The sequence below is a fragment of the Puma concolor genome, chromosome D2, assembly GCF_028749965.1.
Source record: "Puma concolor isolate L17-30 chromosome D2, mPumCon1.1.hap2, whole genome shotgun sequence".
Taxonomy (NCBI): domain Eukaryota; kingdom Metazoa; phylum Chordata; class Mammalia; order Carnivora; family Felidae; genus Puma; species Puma concolor.
The window spans coordinates 82,579,861-82,599,008 of record NC_141677.1 but is presented as its reverse complement, the minus strand read 5'-3'; the positions used below and the strand labels follow the sequence as shown (position 1 = coordinate 82,599,008).

The 19,148-nt window shown below is 52.0% G+C and overlaps 1 protein-coding gene and 1 long non-coding RNA gene across 2 annotated transcripts in view; one reads left to right on the top strand and one right to left on the bottom strand.

Moving 5' to 3' along the window:
- The window catches only part of ADAM12 (ADAM metallopeptidase domain 12), a 353,237-nt gene that overhangs the window by 237,453 nt on the left and 96,636 nt on the right, over positions 1-19,148 (top strand). The window contains exon 6 of the mRNA XM_086681149.1: positions 14,022-14,208. Within this exon, the coding sequence (XP_086537275.1) occupies positions 14,022-14,208 (187 nt within the window). The remainder of the gene's footprint in view (positions 1-14,021; positions 14,209-19,148) is intronic.
- Positions 9,655-19,148, bottom strand: part of LOC147576228 (uncharacterized) — a 33,241-nt gene continuing 23,747 nt past the window's right edge. Inside the window, exons 2-3 of the long non-coding RNA XR_015241918.1 lie at positions 14,560-14,852; positions 9,655-12,352 (exon numbers count right to left, since the gene is read on the bottom strand). This is a non-coding gene — a long non-coding RNA (uncharacterized LOC147576228). The remainder of the gene's footprint in view (positions 12,353-14,559; positions 14,853-19,148) is intronic.

Here is a 19,148-nt window from a genome sequence, read left to right as displayed (position 1 = left end):
CTGTGGCCTGTCCTGTGCATGCAAAGCCCTGCGCGTGTGTGTGTCTATCTTCATAAAAATAGTCACATCACACAGTTCACCCTCCGGCTTGCTCTGTCCCCTGATCCTTCTGTCTCCGCAAGTCAGGAGGCAGAGACTTGAATCTCTTTTTGGTTCACTCCATGGAGGGCATACACACACGCACGCTTCTGCGCACGATTGCTTTTAGAAAGCGCTTTTGGTATCCCGTCCGAGTAACGCTATGGAGCTCAGAAACGCCCGCCGATCTGATACGAGAACAGAGCTATCTTGCTGTTGTTGGATTTGCTGCTCTGCTGTTACTCGTTCTTCGGCACACGTTCCTTGAGCGCGTCCCCCGTGCCAGCGCCGAAGGACGCGAGGGGTGAGCCGTGCGGCGCCTGCAGGAAGCACATTGCTGGCAGAGGGAACAGTATGCGCGAAGCCCCCGAAGCTGGAAAATGCCCGAGGTCGGGGGCCAGTGTGGCTGGAGTGAAGCAGGAAAAGGAGGCAGCGGACGCTGAAGTCAGAGGAAGAACGGAAGGGCGGGATCGGGAGGGGCCTTGGCCTCCCTCTTCTGTATAACGGGTGTCACGGGAACCTCGTGCTGAGGTCTGACTTACCGTTTCCACAGGTCACTGTGTGGCCACCGTACTGAAAACAGGCTGTAGGGGGTACATGTGAGAGCAGAGCTCAGCTAGATACCTTCCCAGTAATCCTGACGAGCAGCGGGGGCCTGGCCGGGGGCCTGGACGGAGCCGGCACCTGCAGACGTGCCGAGAGTCCAGAGACGTCCAGAGACATCCAGAAACGTCTTCAGGGGTTTGGAGAGGCTGGTGACTGTAGCATCTGCACACTTCTGACCATTGCCTTCTCCACCGAAAGTGCTCTGTGTCTGAGTCTCGCGCCCCCGAGGTGGCGTGGGGCACAGCTACACGAAAGGACCAAGTCCCTGCTCCTGAGTGACGACGGAGGAAGCCGTGGGGAAGTCACTGACGAGGCAGGGGCGGCCATACACGCGCGCGGGCCCAGCAGGCGTGGTGGGCACCAGTAGAGGTGACGAAGCACCTCAGTGGCAGGTGACGATATGCAGAAACGAGGACAATGGCTCACCTTAGAGGCACCGAGGTCCCGGAGGTCCCGAGGGAAGGACTTCAAACAGTGAAATCTGTCTTGAAAGGCTGTTGGGGGAAGTGGTGCCAGCCAGGTGTCAGCTGGGGCGGGGAGGTGAAAGGATATTCAGGAGAGAGTCGGGGGGAGGGTACTTTGGGGATGGACCGTGAGTCCCAAGAGCACAGTGGGAAGGTTCGAGGGGCAAAGAGAATGAGGCTGGGGGTCAGGAGATTTAAGAGCTGTGTGGGGCCAGGGCCCAGTCTTCATGCAAAAGCCAGAGCTCAGGCTCCTGGGGGAGACAGAGGTGAGCAGAGGTGAAGGACAGGATGGGGTCAGACCTGATGGCATCTGGGACGAAGGGGGATGACCAGTTCAAGGCGGATGATCGGGGGCCACCACGAGATGTTTCTGCCCTCGCACACAACAGCCCGAGCAGTGAACCAGCTGTGCAACAGTGGACAGGTCACCGGGCCTCTCTGAGCCCCAGTTTCCTTGTGTGAAGATAGAGATAAAGTCTCCGGCTGAAATGGTGGCTTTGAAAACAGATGCAGCGTCCTATAGGAGAGCCAGCCCTGTGCCTGACCGTGAGCGAGCAGCCGGCGGAAACACCATCAGACTCTCGAGACTGTCTCACGTTCTTTGATTCTGGGACCGGGCCAGGCGGGAGGTATGCTCACGCGGTACCTCTGGGCTCGTTCTATGCAAAGCTGTACTCTTCCTGAGGGAACGGGGTTGGACACCCGCAAGGCCATAGTGGCAAAGATCACATGTGGGACTCACAGACACCCTGCCCTGTGGGGTACCCAGTAGGCTTGAAAGGAGAATCTCTCGTACACATGTGGAAAGGGAAAGTCCAAAATTTACTGTTGCTTCTCTCTGGAGCCTAAAAGATGAATCTGTTTGTTTAAAGGCCATTTATTGAGGGCCAGGTGCTTCTTCAAGGCTTCAAGTTAATATAAAGGCCAATGTGAATGAAGAACAGGAAAGCTAATTCCAACTGGCTTAAAAAAAAAAACAAAAACTGGGGCGCCTGGGTGGCTCAGTCGGTTAAGCGTCCGACTTCGGCTCAGGTCACGATCTCACGGTCTGTGAGTTCGAGCCCCGCGTCAGGCTCTGGGCTGATGGCTCAGAGCCTGGAGCCTGCTTCCGATTCTGTGTCTCCCTCTCTCTCTGCCCCTTCCCTGTTCATGCTCTGTCTCTCTCTGTCTCAAAAATAAATAAGTGTTAAAAAAAAATTTAAAAAAAAAAAAAACAAGCAAAAGTTGGAGGTAGTCTCATGCTACTTAAAAGGCCAGGAGTGGCTTCAGGCATGGCTGGATCCAGGGTCTAACTAATGCTACCAGAGTCCACCCCGTCTCTACTCTGGCCTCCACCTTCTTCTGTGTTGGTTTTATTTTCATGCACAGCTGATCTTTGTGGTCACAGAGAGGCTGCGGGCAGCAGGCAGCTCCGGGCTTACATCCTCGGAGGGCAGGTAAGAGAGTGAGGGCTGTCTTTTGAGTTCAGCAGAGTTCCCCAAAAACACAGCTGATTGGCCCTAACTGGGTCCCAGGCCCATCCCTGAAGCAGTCACAGTGGCCAGTGGTAGGTATGATGCTCTGGTTTAACTCCCTGAGCCAACCTGGGGGTGAGCCATCCCCAACCCTGGGAATGGAAAGTGGGGAGAGTGCGTGCATCAAGGGAAACCAGTGAGCTTTTGCCAGAGAAAGGACGAATGAGGGCCAGGATCCTTGGAAATGAATGAGCCCCTTCCACACATTGATGAAGAAGTTTCAGACCGTCAAAGTCCAGACGTATCTGGATCGGTCTGATAATAATTTTCAGGTGATTTTTCATAGGCTTCTCAAACTTTTTTTTTTTTAAGGATATCTTTTTTTTTTTTCCCCAACATCTGTTTACTTTTGAGAGACAGAGACAGAGCGTGAGTGGGGGAGGGGCGGCGAGCGAGGGAGACACAGAACCCGAAGCAGGCTCCAGGCTCCGAGCCATCAGCACAGAGCCCGACGCGGGGCTCGAACCCATGAACTGTGGGACCATGACCCGAGCCGAAGTCGGATGCTCAACCAATTGAGCCACCCAGGCGTCCCTCAAACTCTTGATGGGTAAAGAAAACAGGTATCTCCGAGGTATTCCTGAGAGCTCCTTTTTATGATAAAAACGATTTCCCAACCAGTGACATTAACTAATTTTCTTAAACGAAAAGGAAAAATTGGAGAGTATTTCCCAGAGTGATATTCAAATGGGATAAATCTGTCCTCTGTGCTTGGCCACGCCCCTCGGTCACAACTCCCATCCTACTTCCCAGGGCTGCCCCCCAAAAGGGCAGGTCGCTGTCCTCCCACACAGAGAGGTCAGCCTCTCTGCCCAGATTGTGCGGTGTCCGATTCCCAGCCTGCACCCCTCCTCGTCTCCAGCACTTGGACAATGTTCCCTCCCGGGCGCTTGGCACAGACCGTCATCCAACCAAGAGGAACCCTGTCAAATGCTTGCGGCTGGGGTTTCAGGAAAAGTCGGAAGAGCAGGTACTGGGCCATCTGGGGTCAACCACCAAGAGGGGTGGGAGCGGCAGTGGGGAGCCCCGAGTGGAGATGGCGCTCCTGGGAATTTTGACTTCCCAGATCGTTGTGCCGTTGTTACAAAAGCAGCAGACCGTGCATCGACGGAGAAATTCCGGAGTCACGTAGTCAACCTTGAGATCCCGTAAGTGGAGAATCAGACCAGAGAAAAGGCTGTGTTCCATCAACTGCTCTCACTGGAGGAAGAACCAAAGGAGAAAGGCAGCTAGCACGGCCCCAGCCGGTGGATTCTGAGAAAGGAAATAGGGATTCAAAATTAAATTCAGTGTGGTGTGACCCCAAAACACATTCAGATCGAGGACTGTGGAGGGAAACTCAAATGTCCTAGGGGACACACGACTTGGAGGCCAGCAGATTGCTTTTGCGGAGAAGGAACACCCTGCTCTGCTTCCAAAGGGCTCGATCAAACCTGGGCCGGCCAGGAGAACTCAATCCCGGAGGAGAGAAGAGTGGGGACAAGCCACCAAGTCAGCCTTCTTCATTTGAAGCTGAGTGGGGAGGACGATAAGGAGAGAGAAGCCTGAAGATCCGGGTAGAAAGCAGGATAAAAAAGGAAAGAGCTCTTTAATCGAGGGGAATGCAGTGCAACGTGGAAAACAGGCCATAACAGTGAGTGCAGCCGCGGAGTCTGTCCCTGCTTCAAAAGCACTCCAAGCCAAGTGCAAAGTTCAGGCATAAGTTAATTTTCTACTACATCGCACGTGGCCCCGAAATGCCCCGTCCTCGTCGGTGCAGTTTCAGGGCGAAGATGCGGGATTCTCCTTTGACGTTCTGATCTGTCATTTGCTCTCCCTGCTCGGTGCCTCGCCCCCCACCCCTCACCTCACCTGCCTCAGCGTGGGGGGGGGGGGGCCCGTGAGCATCAGAGACTCCTCCAGGCTGCAGAGCGCGGGGACCCAGCTGTCGCGTTGCCGGGGACAGAACTCTGCTCCCGCCCGAGAGGCCCTAAGCTGCCAGGACAGACACCCGGCCCCGGAACACTCCCCCGTGTCCTGATTTGATTCGTAAATGCCACCTTCCCATCCCCGTCCTGCTCTCTGCCTGCAGCGGGAGCTCCTTGAGGGAAGGGACCGTCTGGCACCATTTCCGGTTCCCTCGCTCCGCCCGCTCGGTTCCGACTCGCGTCTGGCACGACAAGTCTTGGGGGCTCACGCTTTGGGGATGGGCCAAGAGTTTTGCCATCGCCTGCAGGCGTGGTGGTTGAAATCCGGCTTAAACCTAACTCAAGCCCACCGTTCAGTTGATAGATGAGGAAACTGCCGTCTAGAGTTGCAGACGAGCATTGGTTATGAGAATAACTGTACTTCGACATGGGGGTTAGGATCCTGGGGCGCAACGTGCACACGCACGCACACTTACACCGTCATACCCGTGCCCTTGCACACTCACACTTGCATGCTCACACGCACATACTAACACATGTGCATGCACACATATCCCGTGGGGTGGTGGTGACATTGAGGGGACGCCAGACTGCGTCCATCATTACAGTTTCTGCTTTCACGACGGGGAGGCCAGAGTTATCACCACCACGGTGCGGAGCAGCTGAGAGGCTCCGTCACCCGGGGCCCCGTCCTGACGCCCCGGCTGGGAGCTGCCATTCCCACAGCAAACGACACTGTCCCCGCTTTCCTCCTCCCAGCTTCTGTTGAGAGAGAGGGAGAGGGAGAGAGGGAGGGAGGCATCTCCTGCATTTATGCAGGGCTCTGCATTCTTCGTGCGACGCTCACCAGAGCCAGTGGGTGTCACACTCCTCAGGTGACAGATGCAGAAGTGGGGTCCCGGGGTCGCTCGGCTGCGTCCAGCTAAACCACCTCAGTCCCAAGTCTGGCTAACCCCTCGTTCCATATTAGTCCTGCTAAGCCTTTTGCACAGTTTGGAGCCGATCTTCTTTTGCAGCCCCGTCGTCCTCTACCGTGAGGAAGCTCCCCCTTCCCAGCCGCACTGGTTTCTAGCTGTTTCCAGAACATGCCTCACAGTTCTTGCCATCTTTTTCCCTGGTTGCCCCTCTGCGTGGGACGTGCTTCTCTCCCCACCTCCCATTTGGCTCTGGAAGGTTCACCAAGTCAAATGATGCCTCCTTCACGAAGCCCCGCCCCGACCCCAGAGCCCATCCGGGGACCCAGGAGTTTGGATTTGGACATTTTGGACTTTTGAGGGAGAGTGGAGCAGGGGCGAGCCGACACTTTATAAATATCTGCTCACATCTGTGTGTTAAAGCGCCCATCCTTCCTCGCTCCGTTGATAGTTGACTGATATATCTCGCTATACGTTTGCATACCTTGTAAGGACCTTCAGGATGGGGAACATTTCTGGTACGTTGCTTGTAGCACCTGAAGCTCGTAGCACTGGCCGTCAGTGGGGGAGACAGTACAAAATGCTTTCAAAAATCCAATTCCATAGAAATATTCAGATGCAAGTCTATGTGTTACCCCCAATAAACGCACACATCGTTGTGTCCCTTTAAACCGTGTGATATAAAATCGTCACACTAGATTTTATATAATGAAATCAAATATAGCACGAAATGCAGAAATACTTCTTGCCACATGCTATCGAAAGATAGTAAGTCAACTTAGTTTTCAAAGGGCAGCACTGACCGTGTCGTGATCCACGGAATCAGAAATAACCATTCTAACGAAAGTAAGCATTTGCAATTTAAGGCAAAGACAGACACTGTAAAAAACAAAAACGAAAACAAACAAACCCTCTGCTTTAATGGAGGAATCCTTATTTTATTATTTGCAACTCAACAAACAAGTTGAATTGACCCATTTGAAGAAAGGAAGCGGAAATCTCAGCTGAGGAGGTGAGAAGGGAAGGGAATCTTAGGAGGAAACGCAGACGGAGGGAGCGAGGTAGCCTGGGAATGAGCCACGGCCTCTACCCCGTCCGGTGCCGTGTGCTCACCGCCCTTCCCGGCGCCTCGTCGCTTGACTCTGGTCACTCACCTGGGCACATGTGGCTTTTTACAGACCTCACGGCTCAACCTAAATGGCCTGCGGCGAAATGGTCTAACGGGCCAGGAGGTCAGGTGCGCGGAGATGATCTTGCCTTTACTTTCCGGTCTGCTGGACCGTGAGTTCCAGGCAGGCAGGGCCCTGGGCTCAACGTAGAACCTGCCCTGTTGTAGGTGTCCAGTCACCTTTGGTGGCATAAACGTGCTCTCCCCAAGCCATCAAGTGGTCGGTGACACTTAGTCCTAGCCTGTCCAAAATTGTTTTAAAAATCTCTGGAGCACAGTAGGCCATGTTAACGGAGAAATAGGCAGGGAGTGGAGGTGAAGCCAACCCGGCCCTGAGCCCTGCACTGGGACCCTCTGCTCGCTCTTCTTCTAGGGGCTGGCCTCCTCGGCCTGCCCTCCGCCCCATGGCCACGCCTACCGTTGCAGGCCAGGGCTCTCCGTGTCCCTGCCTCCTCCTGCCCTGGGGACATTGAGTCCTCAGTCCTGCAGGATCATCTGTGGCGGCCAGTGCTGGGGTCACAGCTCCTCCGCTCCCTCTGCAGGGCGGCACCAGTGTCCCTCCCGAAGGTCACCCAAGGTCAAGTGTGGGCTCTCCCCTGCTCCACTCTGCCTCGAAACTCCAAAACCTCCAAATCCAAACTCCTCAGTCCCCGGATGGGCTCCCCTCCTGCCCCTTTTCCATGAAAGGTCCAGCCCGCCTCTGGCGCCTCAACTTGGCCCCCGGTGACCTTTGATGACCACCCCCCGCCCCCCCCCCCCCGTCGTGCTCACGGCCCCCGCACGCTTCCGCATAAAGTGTCTCCTGTTCCCATTTCCCCGTCCCCACCCTGCATCAACCCTTGCTCCGAAAACGTTTCGGTGCCTCCCACCCGTGCTTCCTGCCTCCGCCCTTTCCTTCACAGCCATCTTGCACATTCCAGAAGGTCACGTTTCAAAAACGCGGCTTGAGCCTGACGCAAGTCCTGCCGCCCCACTGCACGCAAAGCCACGCGGCTCCCCGTGGCCCACTCGCCCCTGCCGCGCTTGTGCCAGGGTTCCCGCACACGCCACTGCTCACCAGCTCACGTACTGGTCGCCCACTGGTCATGCCAGTCCCCGCGCTGGGCCAGGAAAACCAAAACAAACGAGGAAGATACTCCCTGGGCATGGAAAGCAGCCAGATGGCGTTTGCCCGCCGCGCAGCGAGGGCTGTGAGGCGGGGGCGTCCACAAAACCGCAGGGGAAACCACGGAAGGGACCGGCTTGCCGGGCGATCCTGAAGGTCTGGCTGGGCCGGGCCGTGAGGGGTAAGCACCAGCCCGGAAGGTCACTGCAGCCAAGGGCAGCCACGGGAACGGTGACAGGACTTCAGGTGGGGACGCTGAGGAACGGGACATGGCCCGGGCCTTAAAGCAGCTGGCATCCCAGCGGGTCAGAGGGGTGGCCGCCAACGGTTACACTGCAGAATCTGAGAGAGCGTCGTGGGGTGGGGGCGGGGCAGGCAGAGGAAAGAGGGGACACGCAGCAAGAGCAGAGTCCCGGCGGCCAGGAGGCCGAAGCTGTATCAGAGGCACACTGTAGTGCGCATGGAGGATGCGGACCGGTACGTGACAAGGCCGTGGTGCAGCCAAGGCCAAAGCCAGGGAGAAGGGGGAGGCAGAGGACAAAGCCTGCATCGTGTGTCCTGCCTTCCTTCCGCGGCCCCCACCGTGCGTCTGCAGCCACCCTCCCATGTCCTCAGTGTTCGCCTGTGCTCTCTGACCTTTCTCTCTCCTCGACTCTTGCTCCTTCAAGGCCACTCACCTGCCCTCCAAGCCCTCCCCATCCTCCCAGACTCCCCTCAAGGCCCCGTGTTTCACACAGGCCATTTGTGACCCCTCCCTCTGTCAGCACCGGGCTGGCCACCCATCCCGTGGGCGGCCTTTGCCCTCGAGCTCCGCTGTGGCCTCCCCAGCGCGAGTCCTTGGTGACTGAGGCGAGAAGGCCGGTCACCCCGTGTGGCCAAGGACGAGGGATGGGCTTGGGAGCCACGTCCACCTGGGGCTTCCCGGCTGTGCCGCTGACCAGCTGTGTGACTGGGTGAGTTGCCTGGCTGCCATGACGAACGACCCCGAACTTGGGGGCTTAGAGCGACAGAGATTTCTTCTGTCACAGTCCTTGAGGCCGGAAGTCTGAAGTCAAGGAGTCAGCAGTGTTGGAGGGAGGATCCACCGTGGGTCCCTCCTGGCTCCTGGCGGCTCCTGGCAACCCTTGGCGTTTCCTGGCTTGTGTCACTCTGGTTTCTGCCTCCACCTTGATGTAGCCTCCCCGCCATGTCCCTGTCTTCTCCTTTTTCTCTAAGGACACATGTCATTGAATTTAGGGCCCACCGTGAATCCAGGATGAGCTCACCTTGAGATCGTGAGCAAAAATCACACCCGAAAAGACCCTTTTTCCAAGGGTTCCATTCCTAGGTACCTTTGTTGGAACTTAGACATATCTTTTGGGGCAGCACTATTCAACCCACTACAGTGACCTTGGACTCTTATCATTGGCTTCCTCTTAGTGAAAGGGGCTCATGATACCTGCTCTAAAAAGATTGCTCTAAATATTAGAGAAAACAGAGGGATTCAAAAGCCTGGCTCATGGGGCGGGAGAGCATAAGGAGTGACTGTTGGTGGGTGCGTAGTTTTTTGGGGGGTGATGAAAACATTCTAGAATCAGTGGTGATGTTTGCACAACTCACTGAACGTACTAAAAGTCATCGAGTTGCATGCTTTAAAAGAGTGACCTTAGGGGCGCCTGGGTGGCGCAGTCGGTTAAGCGCCCGACTTCAGCCAGGTCACGATCTCGCGGTCCGTGAGTTCGAGCCCCGCGTCAGGCTCTGGGCTGATGGCTCGGAGCCTGGAGCCTGTTTCCGATTCTGTGTCTCCCTCTCTCTCTGCCCCTCCCCCGTTCATGCTCTGTCTCTCTCTGTCCCAAAAATAAATAAACGTTGAAAAAAAAATTTAAAAAAAAAAAAAAAGAGTGACCTTAATGGTATGTGAATCATTTCTCGATAAAGCTGTTGTTTTTAGAAAGGAGCCTGACTCACGGGGTGGTCTCTTCATAAATCGTAAGCTGCTATTATTATTACTGATGTGCCAGTCACAACTGTTATTAAAATCTTTTATAATAGTTTAACGTTTTACCTCTTCTGTCATGCCTCCCAAACCCGGACGTGAATTACATTTGAAACGGGAACCACGGGTGAGATATCCTTGTGTGTTCTACCTTAGCTAGCCCGGGCTTTGCATGCAGTAGGGGACACTGCCTATTTGTTTTGATTGTACATGAGTCGTTCTCATGGAAATTGCTCGTTGGAAATAAGCCCAACGGAGCTCGCGTGTTCAGTAACATCGCTGCGATCGCTGTATCCAGCGTGCGTGAGGTGGGATATTACTTTTACCCATGGGCTCCCCCAGGAAAGGACTGAAATTAGATTTCATGCCAACCGCGGTTCTAACTTATGACTGACAGCCTGATATTGAGACCAGAAGTCTTTTTTTTCCCACGAAAATTCAATTAGCAGTTGAACATGGAACCGGGTCCGGCAAATTCACATATTCTAATCGTTGCCTTATTACAGGTAGTCAAAATCCATGCGCCACTCTCCGAGTTGCCCGGGAGTCGTAAGAAAGATCATACTAAGAACCACAGCAGGAGGCTGTGTTATCGCCTGATGCGCCACTGCTTTGGAGATTAAAAACTGAATTCTGAGAAAAACAAAAACTTATCTGGAGGAAATATAGGCCCTCCTGAGTTTTCACTTTGAGAGCTAACAAAGTCAATTTAAAATTTTAATAGATTCCTCTTCGTTGCCGTTGAAGGAAAAACACCACGATTTTAAACTTTTAAGGAAGGCTGCCTGTATTCAAAGCAGCCACTCCATCTCTCTGGCTCTTTTTCCTTCTCGTGCTTCTCACGAGAGGCCCCACCTCCCTCTCACAACAGCGCTGGAGGGAAGCAAGAAGGCATGAGGGTTGAGAGGCGCAGGGCTTGGGCCCACGGGTCCCAGCTCTGCCTCCAGCCACCTGCATGTCCTTGACAGTCAAGATCACGGCCAGAGATACAGCCGGGTGCGGATCCATTGGGTGATCAAGGCAATGAGCACAGCCCAGACAGAGTGCCATCAGGTGGCCCTCCTCACCCCCCAACCATGCCTTTCTGTTCCGCTTTCCTCCGTTCATATACTCAACTCACTGCCCAAGAACTCAGCCTCGCTCCCCACCATGGAGGCCGGTCCAGGATCCTCCTGTCTTTCCCTGGAAAAGGTACCCATGGTCTTCATTTCCTGACCCGACTCTGGCCGGGGAAAAAAGCCCCAATTTCAGAGTCTGCTGGATTTAAATTCCATACTCCGAGATACTTCCAGCTCCAAGTTTACAACTAAATATCTATGACATTCAGCTTAAATTACACTCGCTTATCTAGCTCGGGGCCAGCAAGGGCTGTGAGAACATCAAAATTTTACATCTCAGAAACCCTGAATCCTTGAGTTTTGTGTCCACTGTTGTTTCCAGCAACCTCTAGGGCTAAATGATTAATTATACTCAAGACAGCCCAAGGCAATTATTTAATTAAGCTGCATTACAGGCTGCGAGTTGTTTGGAGCAAAGGGAAAGCCTTCACCCCAGTTTCTCAACGTCTGGCCCTTGGATGACTTAAAAGATAAAAGGAGATATGAGAACATTTTTATGACTAAGTAGACAATTTCTAAAATTTTTCCATAAAGTAGAAAAACTTTTTCAGTAATTTGTTTCTCGTGATTAGAACTTGGTGACATGTTTTACTGTGAGGGTTCAGCTCATTTAAATCTAACGCAAAATAGAAGACGTTGGTGTATGAAGTGAAATGTTGGGATCATCTTTGTTTTGGGGCAAGAAAGTCAGTATTTTAGCAAATCTATGCTTTCCCTTCAAGTGTGTTTGTTTTCCGCATTCCCTTGGCCTATTTTTTTTTTTAAGTACTCTGTCTTAATTTAGGTTCTTTAAAGTCAACTTTAACAAACAAAAATCCCCCATTACCCATTCCAAACTTCAAAACCTAAGTTTTGTTTCACGAAGAACTTTTTAAGAAGAGAGATACAAGCTGCCCCAACAGAGAGGATGGCCAAAGTCTTATCTGTACGGTCTACTGGAGACACACGAAGACATTAATTGGGGCACAAGCATCCAGACATGAACTTGCTCTTTCCCACTGCCCATAACTTCATTCCATTGGACTGGTAGAGTAAACCAGTTGAATAATAATGAACTGAGTAGAGTGTATTTGTTCACCAGTTGTGTTCAACATAAGTATGTGACTCATTCAGACCTCTTCCTTCCATCCTATGTGAGTACTGAAATACTGTCATTCTATTCAACTGGAAGAGTGACTATTCACCCATAAATGGGCCATCCATAAGCATAAGATGGCACTTGCTTTAACAGCGCATGTGCTAAAATTTTGAAACGAGAAGCACAGCACGAACGAAGAGCCGAAATAAGCAGTAATGAATGACATAGGAACATGTTCTAAGGTCCCTCTTGTGGAAACAGGCTCAGGTTTTCTGGAGAAGAGGGATGGAGCAATGCGCTTTTTCAACTCTTTCTTCAGCACTGAGGCGTCCTTGAGTTGAGGCAGTGTGAACCGTGTGTTAGAACTACTGCCTGAAACCTGAGCCTGTGGACCTCATCCATAGTCCTGAATCTTCTGACGTGACCTGCAAAATATCGTAGACATGTGCCTGTGTGAGTTTTTGTGAGAAGGCTATAAAAAGGTTCAGGTCTCCAAAAAGGTTAAGGCTCACTCTGTCAGACGTGTCTGTTTACAATGCGATAAATCTCACATGACGTGGTAGGCATTTCTCTAGCGGAGAGGTTGTGGTTACCTTGCTAAATAATGGAAGTCTCTAGAAGCTTCCATTATTGCGTGGGAAGAGTCTTAAAGCTGCCAATTTACTATTACTCAAATTGCCATTTCTCCAAAGAAAATCCTTCTTTCAACACCAAGAAGAGCCTTTTAAATTACTTTATCGTCCCACACTGGAAAAGAGAGGAACAGAAACCATCATGTAGGGCAGTGTTCCCCTAACACCTGAAGGAAGCTGACTGCCTTAGGCTGGCACTGCTCTTCTGGAAAGCGGAACATTGCCTCGGCTCTGTCGTGCTCCAGAAGGGCAGACGCGCATCGTGTCCCTGGCATGATGCCACCTTCCCTCTCTGCAAGGCAGAGAATGTGTAACAAAGTTGTCTGTTTTTTAAAAGAATTCATACCTTTCTTCCCAGATCGAAAAGTTACTTCAAAGTTCCTTTGTATTGAAGTTACTTCAGTAATTAAGGAGTTACTGTCATTCGTAGAAGTGTGTTTATCAGATTAATGCTATATTTCCTATCAGGGAGTCACGGATGGCCAGTGTGTGGGCAAATGTGTTATCAAAGCACAGGACCTTCCGGAAATTGTCAGTCTTTGGAATAACACGTTAATAGAAAGAAGCCTAAACCGCAGACCTGCCCTTGTTAATAACAAAGAGGACAGCTACCATTTAAGCACTGATCTATGGCGTCCACAGGACTACAAGTTTCCGTTAGATGACATAGCAGCCCAGAGAAATAGGTATTATTATCCCATTTGACAGGTAAGGAAACCAACGTCAAAGAGGTCAAGTTCACACTATTAGTAAGTAGCAGAGCTGGACCTTAGGCCCAGACTGCCAGACCCCTAAGGCCGCCTTGTCAACCTCAGGCCCAGGATGTTTCCCAGCAGTCCTCTCTCCTATAAAGAGAGATCCACCTTTAGCCAAGTCACAGACCTCGGCCCTCAGGAAGCAGTCCTAATGCTTTGTGCCCTTACACTGCTTCCTTTGGTGACACGTCTCCCACAAATAAGTAGAAGTGGGTGCTCAACCTTACATCAGAATCCTTTCAGATATTTAGGAAACGTAGTGGACCAGACTGAATAATTCACATGCAGGAATTTGCCTTTAAAGAAAAAGATTTCCCTCCCGAATCACACCTGCTAATTCAGATAGAGTTATTTTCCAAGGCAGAGGAAACATCGTTTCTCTCAACTCTTTTTGCCAGTAAAAAAAAAAAAAAAAAAAAAAATTGTAAATTGAAATTAAAAAAAAAATAGAGAGAGGCTAAATGCAGTCTATTCTTTACCGTGAAATATATTTGAAACAAAAAAAATTTCCCGGATTGTTTTCAAAACATTTGCAAGAAGAAAATCCATGCAAACATGTTGCACAGAAATGGCCTTAAAACCCGAGGATATAAATAAATTGGCCTTCCTCCTGCCATTCCTTCCCTTGTTAAGAACAGGGCCTTGGCCATAAACAAGAAGCTACCTTTAAAAATTATATACTTTTTTCCTTCTTTCTTTTTCAACAGGGGACTTATTACATTTGAAAATAACACGTATCTCTTGGAACCAATGAAAAATGAAACCAATGAATACAAGCTCTTCCCGGTGGAGAACCTGAGAGGCACCTGGGGGTCCTGCGGATCACATCACGGCACGTCTGCCCCGGCTGCAGAGACCAGGCTCCCGCCGCCCTCCCAGACGTGGGCAAGAAGGGTAGGGGAAACCAAGGCCGTGCTCCTGGGGGCGTGGGGACTCCAGCTGGGGGCACCCAGGGCGAGGGCATCTGGAGGAATTCTGCTGTCTGGGTGTTGTGTCTGCGGGATGGAGTTACCCGCTTTATCTGGAGCGGTTGCCATCACCTGTGCAGAGCGAACCCAGATGCTGAAACCTCCATCGTTGTTTTGCAAATGTCAGTCTCGGCGTCATTAACCTATGATAAAGTCGGGCTCAGAGGCCGACAAAATCACCCTTCGTTACGTGTCTGAACCTACGGGGGCCCGGACCCACGGTCACACCCCCACCGTTGCACCCGCCTCCGTAAACAAGGCAAGAACAGGCCCTCACCTGCCCTTGGCCAGCAGTTCTGCTGCTACAGGAGAAAGACAATCTGGAGGTTTCTTCATCCCCCAGTCTGTTTACAAATAGGGTCTTCATTGTGATTTGCGTACCATTCCCGGTCTTTGCCTGCGTGCCCGTGCAGAGGTGACCAGAGTCCTGGCCACGCAGGGCTGCTGAGGAGCCTTGCTTAGCCCGGTCCGTGATGCCAATGCCTGGCCTTCCTCCCCAAGACCGTCCCCGCTCTCTGTGTTTTCTGGCCACCTGCTCCTGGGCCTGCTCATCAAAGGTCTCTCCTTCTGCTACAGAAGTGGAAAGAGTCATTGCCTGATGGAGTCTGGGCCGCTAACCTCCCTCCCCACTAAGTGGACAGAAACACAGAGGCCTCAACAGCCCGTGGGCAATACCACGAAACCTCCACCCCAAATGACTGCCTGACCCTTTTACGTCTAGCATTATGTGGGCCCCACGAGCCAGAGCAGACGCTCTTTTTTTTTTTTTAAACGTGCACAAATGTATTCATTTTTTACTGGGGTGTCATTTTTTTTTAATGTTTATTTTTTGAGAGAGACAGAGTGTGAGTAGGGAAGGGGCAGAGAGAGAGAGGGAGACACAGCATCCGAACCAGGCTCCTGGCTCTGAGCCATCAGCACAGAGCCCGACGCGGGGCTCAAACTCGTGAACCACGAGATCATGACCTGAGCTGAAGTCAGATGCTTAACTGATTGAGCCACCCAGGCACCCCGTGAACTCTCTTAAAAAAGGAGGAGGGTAGCCACATTTGGCTGGGGCCCTGCCTTTCAATGAGCACAACCAGATAGGAAGTTGTCAACAACTTCCTGATTTTTCATCTCTGGCTTTCCTGTCCCCCTTTTGACAAGAAATCAGGAATTCATAAATATGATGTCAAATGTGTGATAATTAGATGGCCCAGGGACATGTTCTTCAGGGTCCCACTTCACAGACAGCACATTTTGTCTTTCCTGACTTTGAATGTTACACTGCTTAGCATTCAACATTCCATACATATCATTCCCCTTCGTTCATTCCCAGTCATTTGTCTGAGTTCCACCAGTAAACATTATCCTAAATGATTTCTTCTCCTTCGTAAAATATCCCTCGCAGCTGTGACTAGAGAGTGTGCCCCTCGCCTTCATTTTGATGTCGTTGATTCTCTCCATCCTGGTCTTCTGCCTGTGTGACCCTAACATCCTCTATTTCTTAATATGCTTGCGAGATTTTAGGGGCACTGTGGTGGCTCAGTTGGTGAAGCGTCTGACTTTGGCTCAGATCATGATCTCACGGTTCGTGGGTTCGAGCCTCAAGTTGGGCTCCGTGCTAACAGTGTGGAGCCCGGAGCCTGCTTCGGATTCTGTGTCTCCCTCTCTCTCTGCACCTCTCTCTCTCTCTCTCTGTCTCTCTCCCAAAAATAAACAAACATTAAAAAAAAATTTTAATATGCTTACAAGATTTTCTTTCTTTTAATGTTTATTTATTTTTAAATTTTTTTTTAATGTTTTTATTTATTTTTGAGACAGAGAGAGACAGAGCATGAGCAGGGGAGGGGGGGTAGAGAGAGAGAGGGAGACCCAGAATCCAAAGCAGGCTCCAGGCTCTGAGCTGTCAGCACAGAGCCCGACACGGGGCTCGAACTTGGGAATGGCGAGATCGTGACCTAGGCTGAAGTCGGACGCTTAACCGACTGAGCCTCCCGGGAGCCCCTGCTCACAAGATTTTCTATGACAGGTGCTTGCCACTCTTCTTCCTTCTCTTGTGCATCACGCAGAAGGGTAAGAACCCCCGTCTGGGACTGTGGCCCACCTTGACACTGAGACTCAGTGGTGGAGACTGAACGTCCCCCCCGCAGGGAGCAAAGCTTGAAAAATCCGCCCCCCTACACACACCTGCCTACGGCAGTTCCAGGGAGTTTTCATCCTGCTTTTTTGCATCCCTCCCCCCCACCCCCACCCGCACGGTAGAGTGACAAATTTAAGAGCTGGAGTCACAAAGTCTGGCCTCTGTGGTCCCCAGGGCACGTTTCTTTCACTCTTGCGACACTCTTGCCTTCCATTCCAGACCTCAGAGAGGAGGTGATGCATCGGTAGCTCTTCCAGTCATAAACAAGTAGAACATTTGCATTTGGCTTTGGAGGTGCTTTGCTTTGAGACCCCGGCACCCGTGCTTCAAGATTTACAACCTGACGGCGTCAATGACACTCAAGTACGTTTGCCATTTCGTGCGGAAGTACGACCTGGGTCTCCGCCCGCCAGCCACATTTTCACTCTTTAAGCTCAGGGCTCTCTCAACCTGCGATTGGCACCGTAATCTCCAGTCCTTCTGGCTTCAGAAGGAAGGCAGAAAACCAGACCAGCAGCGCCGTTTTGTTAACAATGCGTATTGGGGTGTAAGTGAACCTTTAAATTGAAAAGCAAAGGCTCCGTCCTCAACGTTTTGCTCTAGAAGTCGCTGCGATTGTTTTCATGAAAGAGAAAATGTCTGTGACTTCAAGTCCATCTACATAATGAAAATGAGACAAAAAGGTCATTTTCAAAGAAGGGGACTCCTTGGGAACTGGAACGGCGGGCGAGATGGTCTGGGACGGCCTCTCGGGTAAATACGAAAGGGGCACATTCGAGTCACGTGCCGCTCACCTGCCTCACTTACAGCCTCCTTCTTTTATGCTCCACAAAATCAATGTCACTGCGGCTTGCTCCTCTTGTGTATGCACTACGGTGACCGCCCTCGGCTTCGCCCAGCATTTTCTGGTGACTGTTGCAGAGATTGGTTTGCAGGCTGAGATTTTTCTGCAGATACGTGCGTTTTCCTGCCCGGAGCAGCAGGAATAAATCAGCGCTCAGGGTTTGCACTGGCTATACTGTGAGCCTGAGGTATTGTTTGTCATTTTTACAAGGCTCTACATTCGGTGTTAGTGAGGACCAACAGGTTGCTCCTGGCAGGGAGCCTGCCGTCTCCAGCTTCGCAGTCAGATCGCGCCCCCGCAACCCGCGGAGCCCCTGCCGCTCGGCTGTCCTGTAGACTCACCGCCCTCCTTCCCTGCCCGTCAACCAGCCATTCGAGAATGCAAGCTCATTTGAACACCGGCCTGAGCAAGCTATAGGCGAAGGCTTGGTAAATCTGCTACAGGAGGAAAATCACATAATACGGCCCAAAGGCACATGTAAATTGTGTTTGAATTATCCTCTCTTTGGGGATTATCTGTGCTGCGGTTCCCCTCCGTTAGTGTGGGTAATTATGAGTCAGATGCAAAAGGCGATAGCTCCTCTGGCAAACAGTGTTTGCTCAGGCTGCTGAGCTGGTCGGGGAGACCCTGCCGTGTTTCCTCAAACGTAGCCATTCGGGGGCGCCCGGGGGGCTCCGTCGGTTGAGCGTCCGACTTCGGCTCAGGTCACGACCTCGGGGTTGGTGGGTTCGAGCCCCGCATCGGGCTCTGTGCTGACAGCTCAGGGCCTGGAGCCTGCCTCAGACTCTGTGTCTCCCTCTCTCTCTGCCCCTCCCCTGCTCACGCTCTTTCTCTCGCTCAAAAATAAATAAACATTAAAAAAAGAAAAAGAAAAAAGTAGCCATTCGGAAACGGGCCAGGGCTACCGCTTTTGATTTCTAGACAGCCTCTCCTATTGGTTTGGTAGAAGACACAGTTGCGGTGGTGACAGGAGTGGCAATAATCCTACCCGTCCTCTGCAGAGCCTAAGGATAGTGGAGTCTCCGGAAGTGGCCAGAACCACGTGACCTCATTGATTGCAGCAGGCGTAACATAATTCCTCTCTGACATAACCATCTGCATATCCATCCCTCCCTTGGTCGTTCGTTCGTAGATCTTGCTGGTAGGTAACGGAGGCAGTTCCACAGCTGCTTCTTTGGCCCTGAGTCCTGAGCATCCATCAGTGTGAGCCGAACCCCCAGAATCTCCAGGTGTGGATTCCTATTAAGACCCAAATCGATGAAGACCCTGGATAAATACATAACAGATCTCGCTGGTGCCACTGGCGTTTTGGACTCAACTCCACTTGTCCCATTAACATTCAGTTCACCGGACTGAGCCCGTTCTTCTTGCTTCTCGCCTCTTCGGCTGGTCGTTTCTGCAGCCCGCGTCCTGGCCGGGCCCCGGAGGCTGTCCCCCCACGCTGCCCGTGTGCTTCACCCCCACGCAAGTCACTGCCAGGATGCAGGAGAAGACCTCACACAGCGGGAACCAGGGCTCGGCTTCTAAATACTCACAAAGTGACCTCGGAGTCAAGGCAAGAGCCTCGCGCAAGCCAACAATGACCCTTCTCTACTCAGAGGCAGATACACCAAACTTTTGATCTGTTTAATTTGCCAATCTTGCCACCCTTGGAGACACTGGCCCGGGCTCCGTTGTTACTGTCTCTTGGTGGTGGTTTTAGCCCAGTCAGCTGGAGGCCGTTCACTGATCTCCATGGTTGCTGTCCCAGCGGTCGCCAGCCATCACCTGCACTCCTGGCTTCCACCATCGTCTTCCAATAATCCGTTCTCCCAGCAGCCAGAGTGATATTTTTAGAACCTCACATGCAGGGACTCCCTGTTGCTCTCAGGTCACCTTCAGCCTCCTTTCCGTGGCC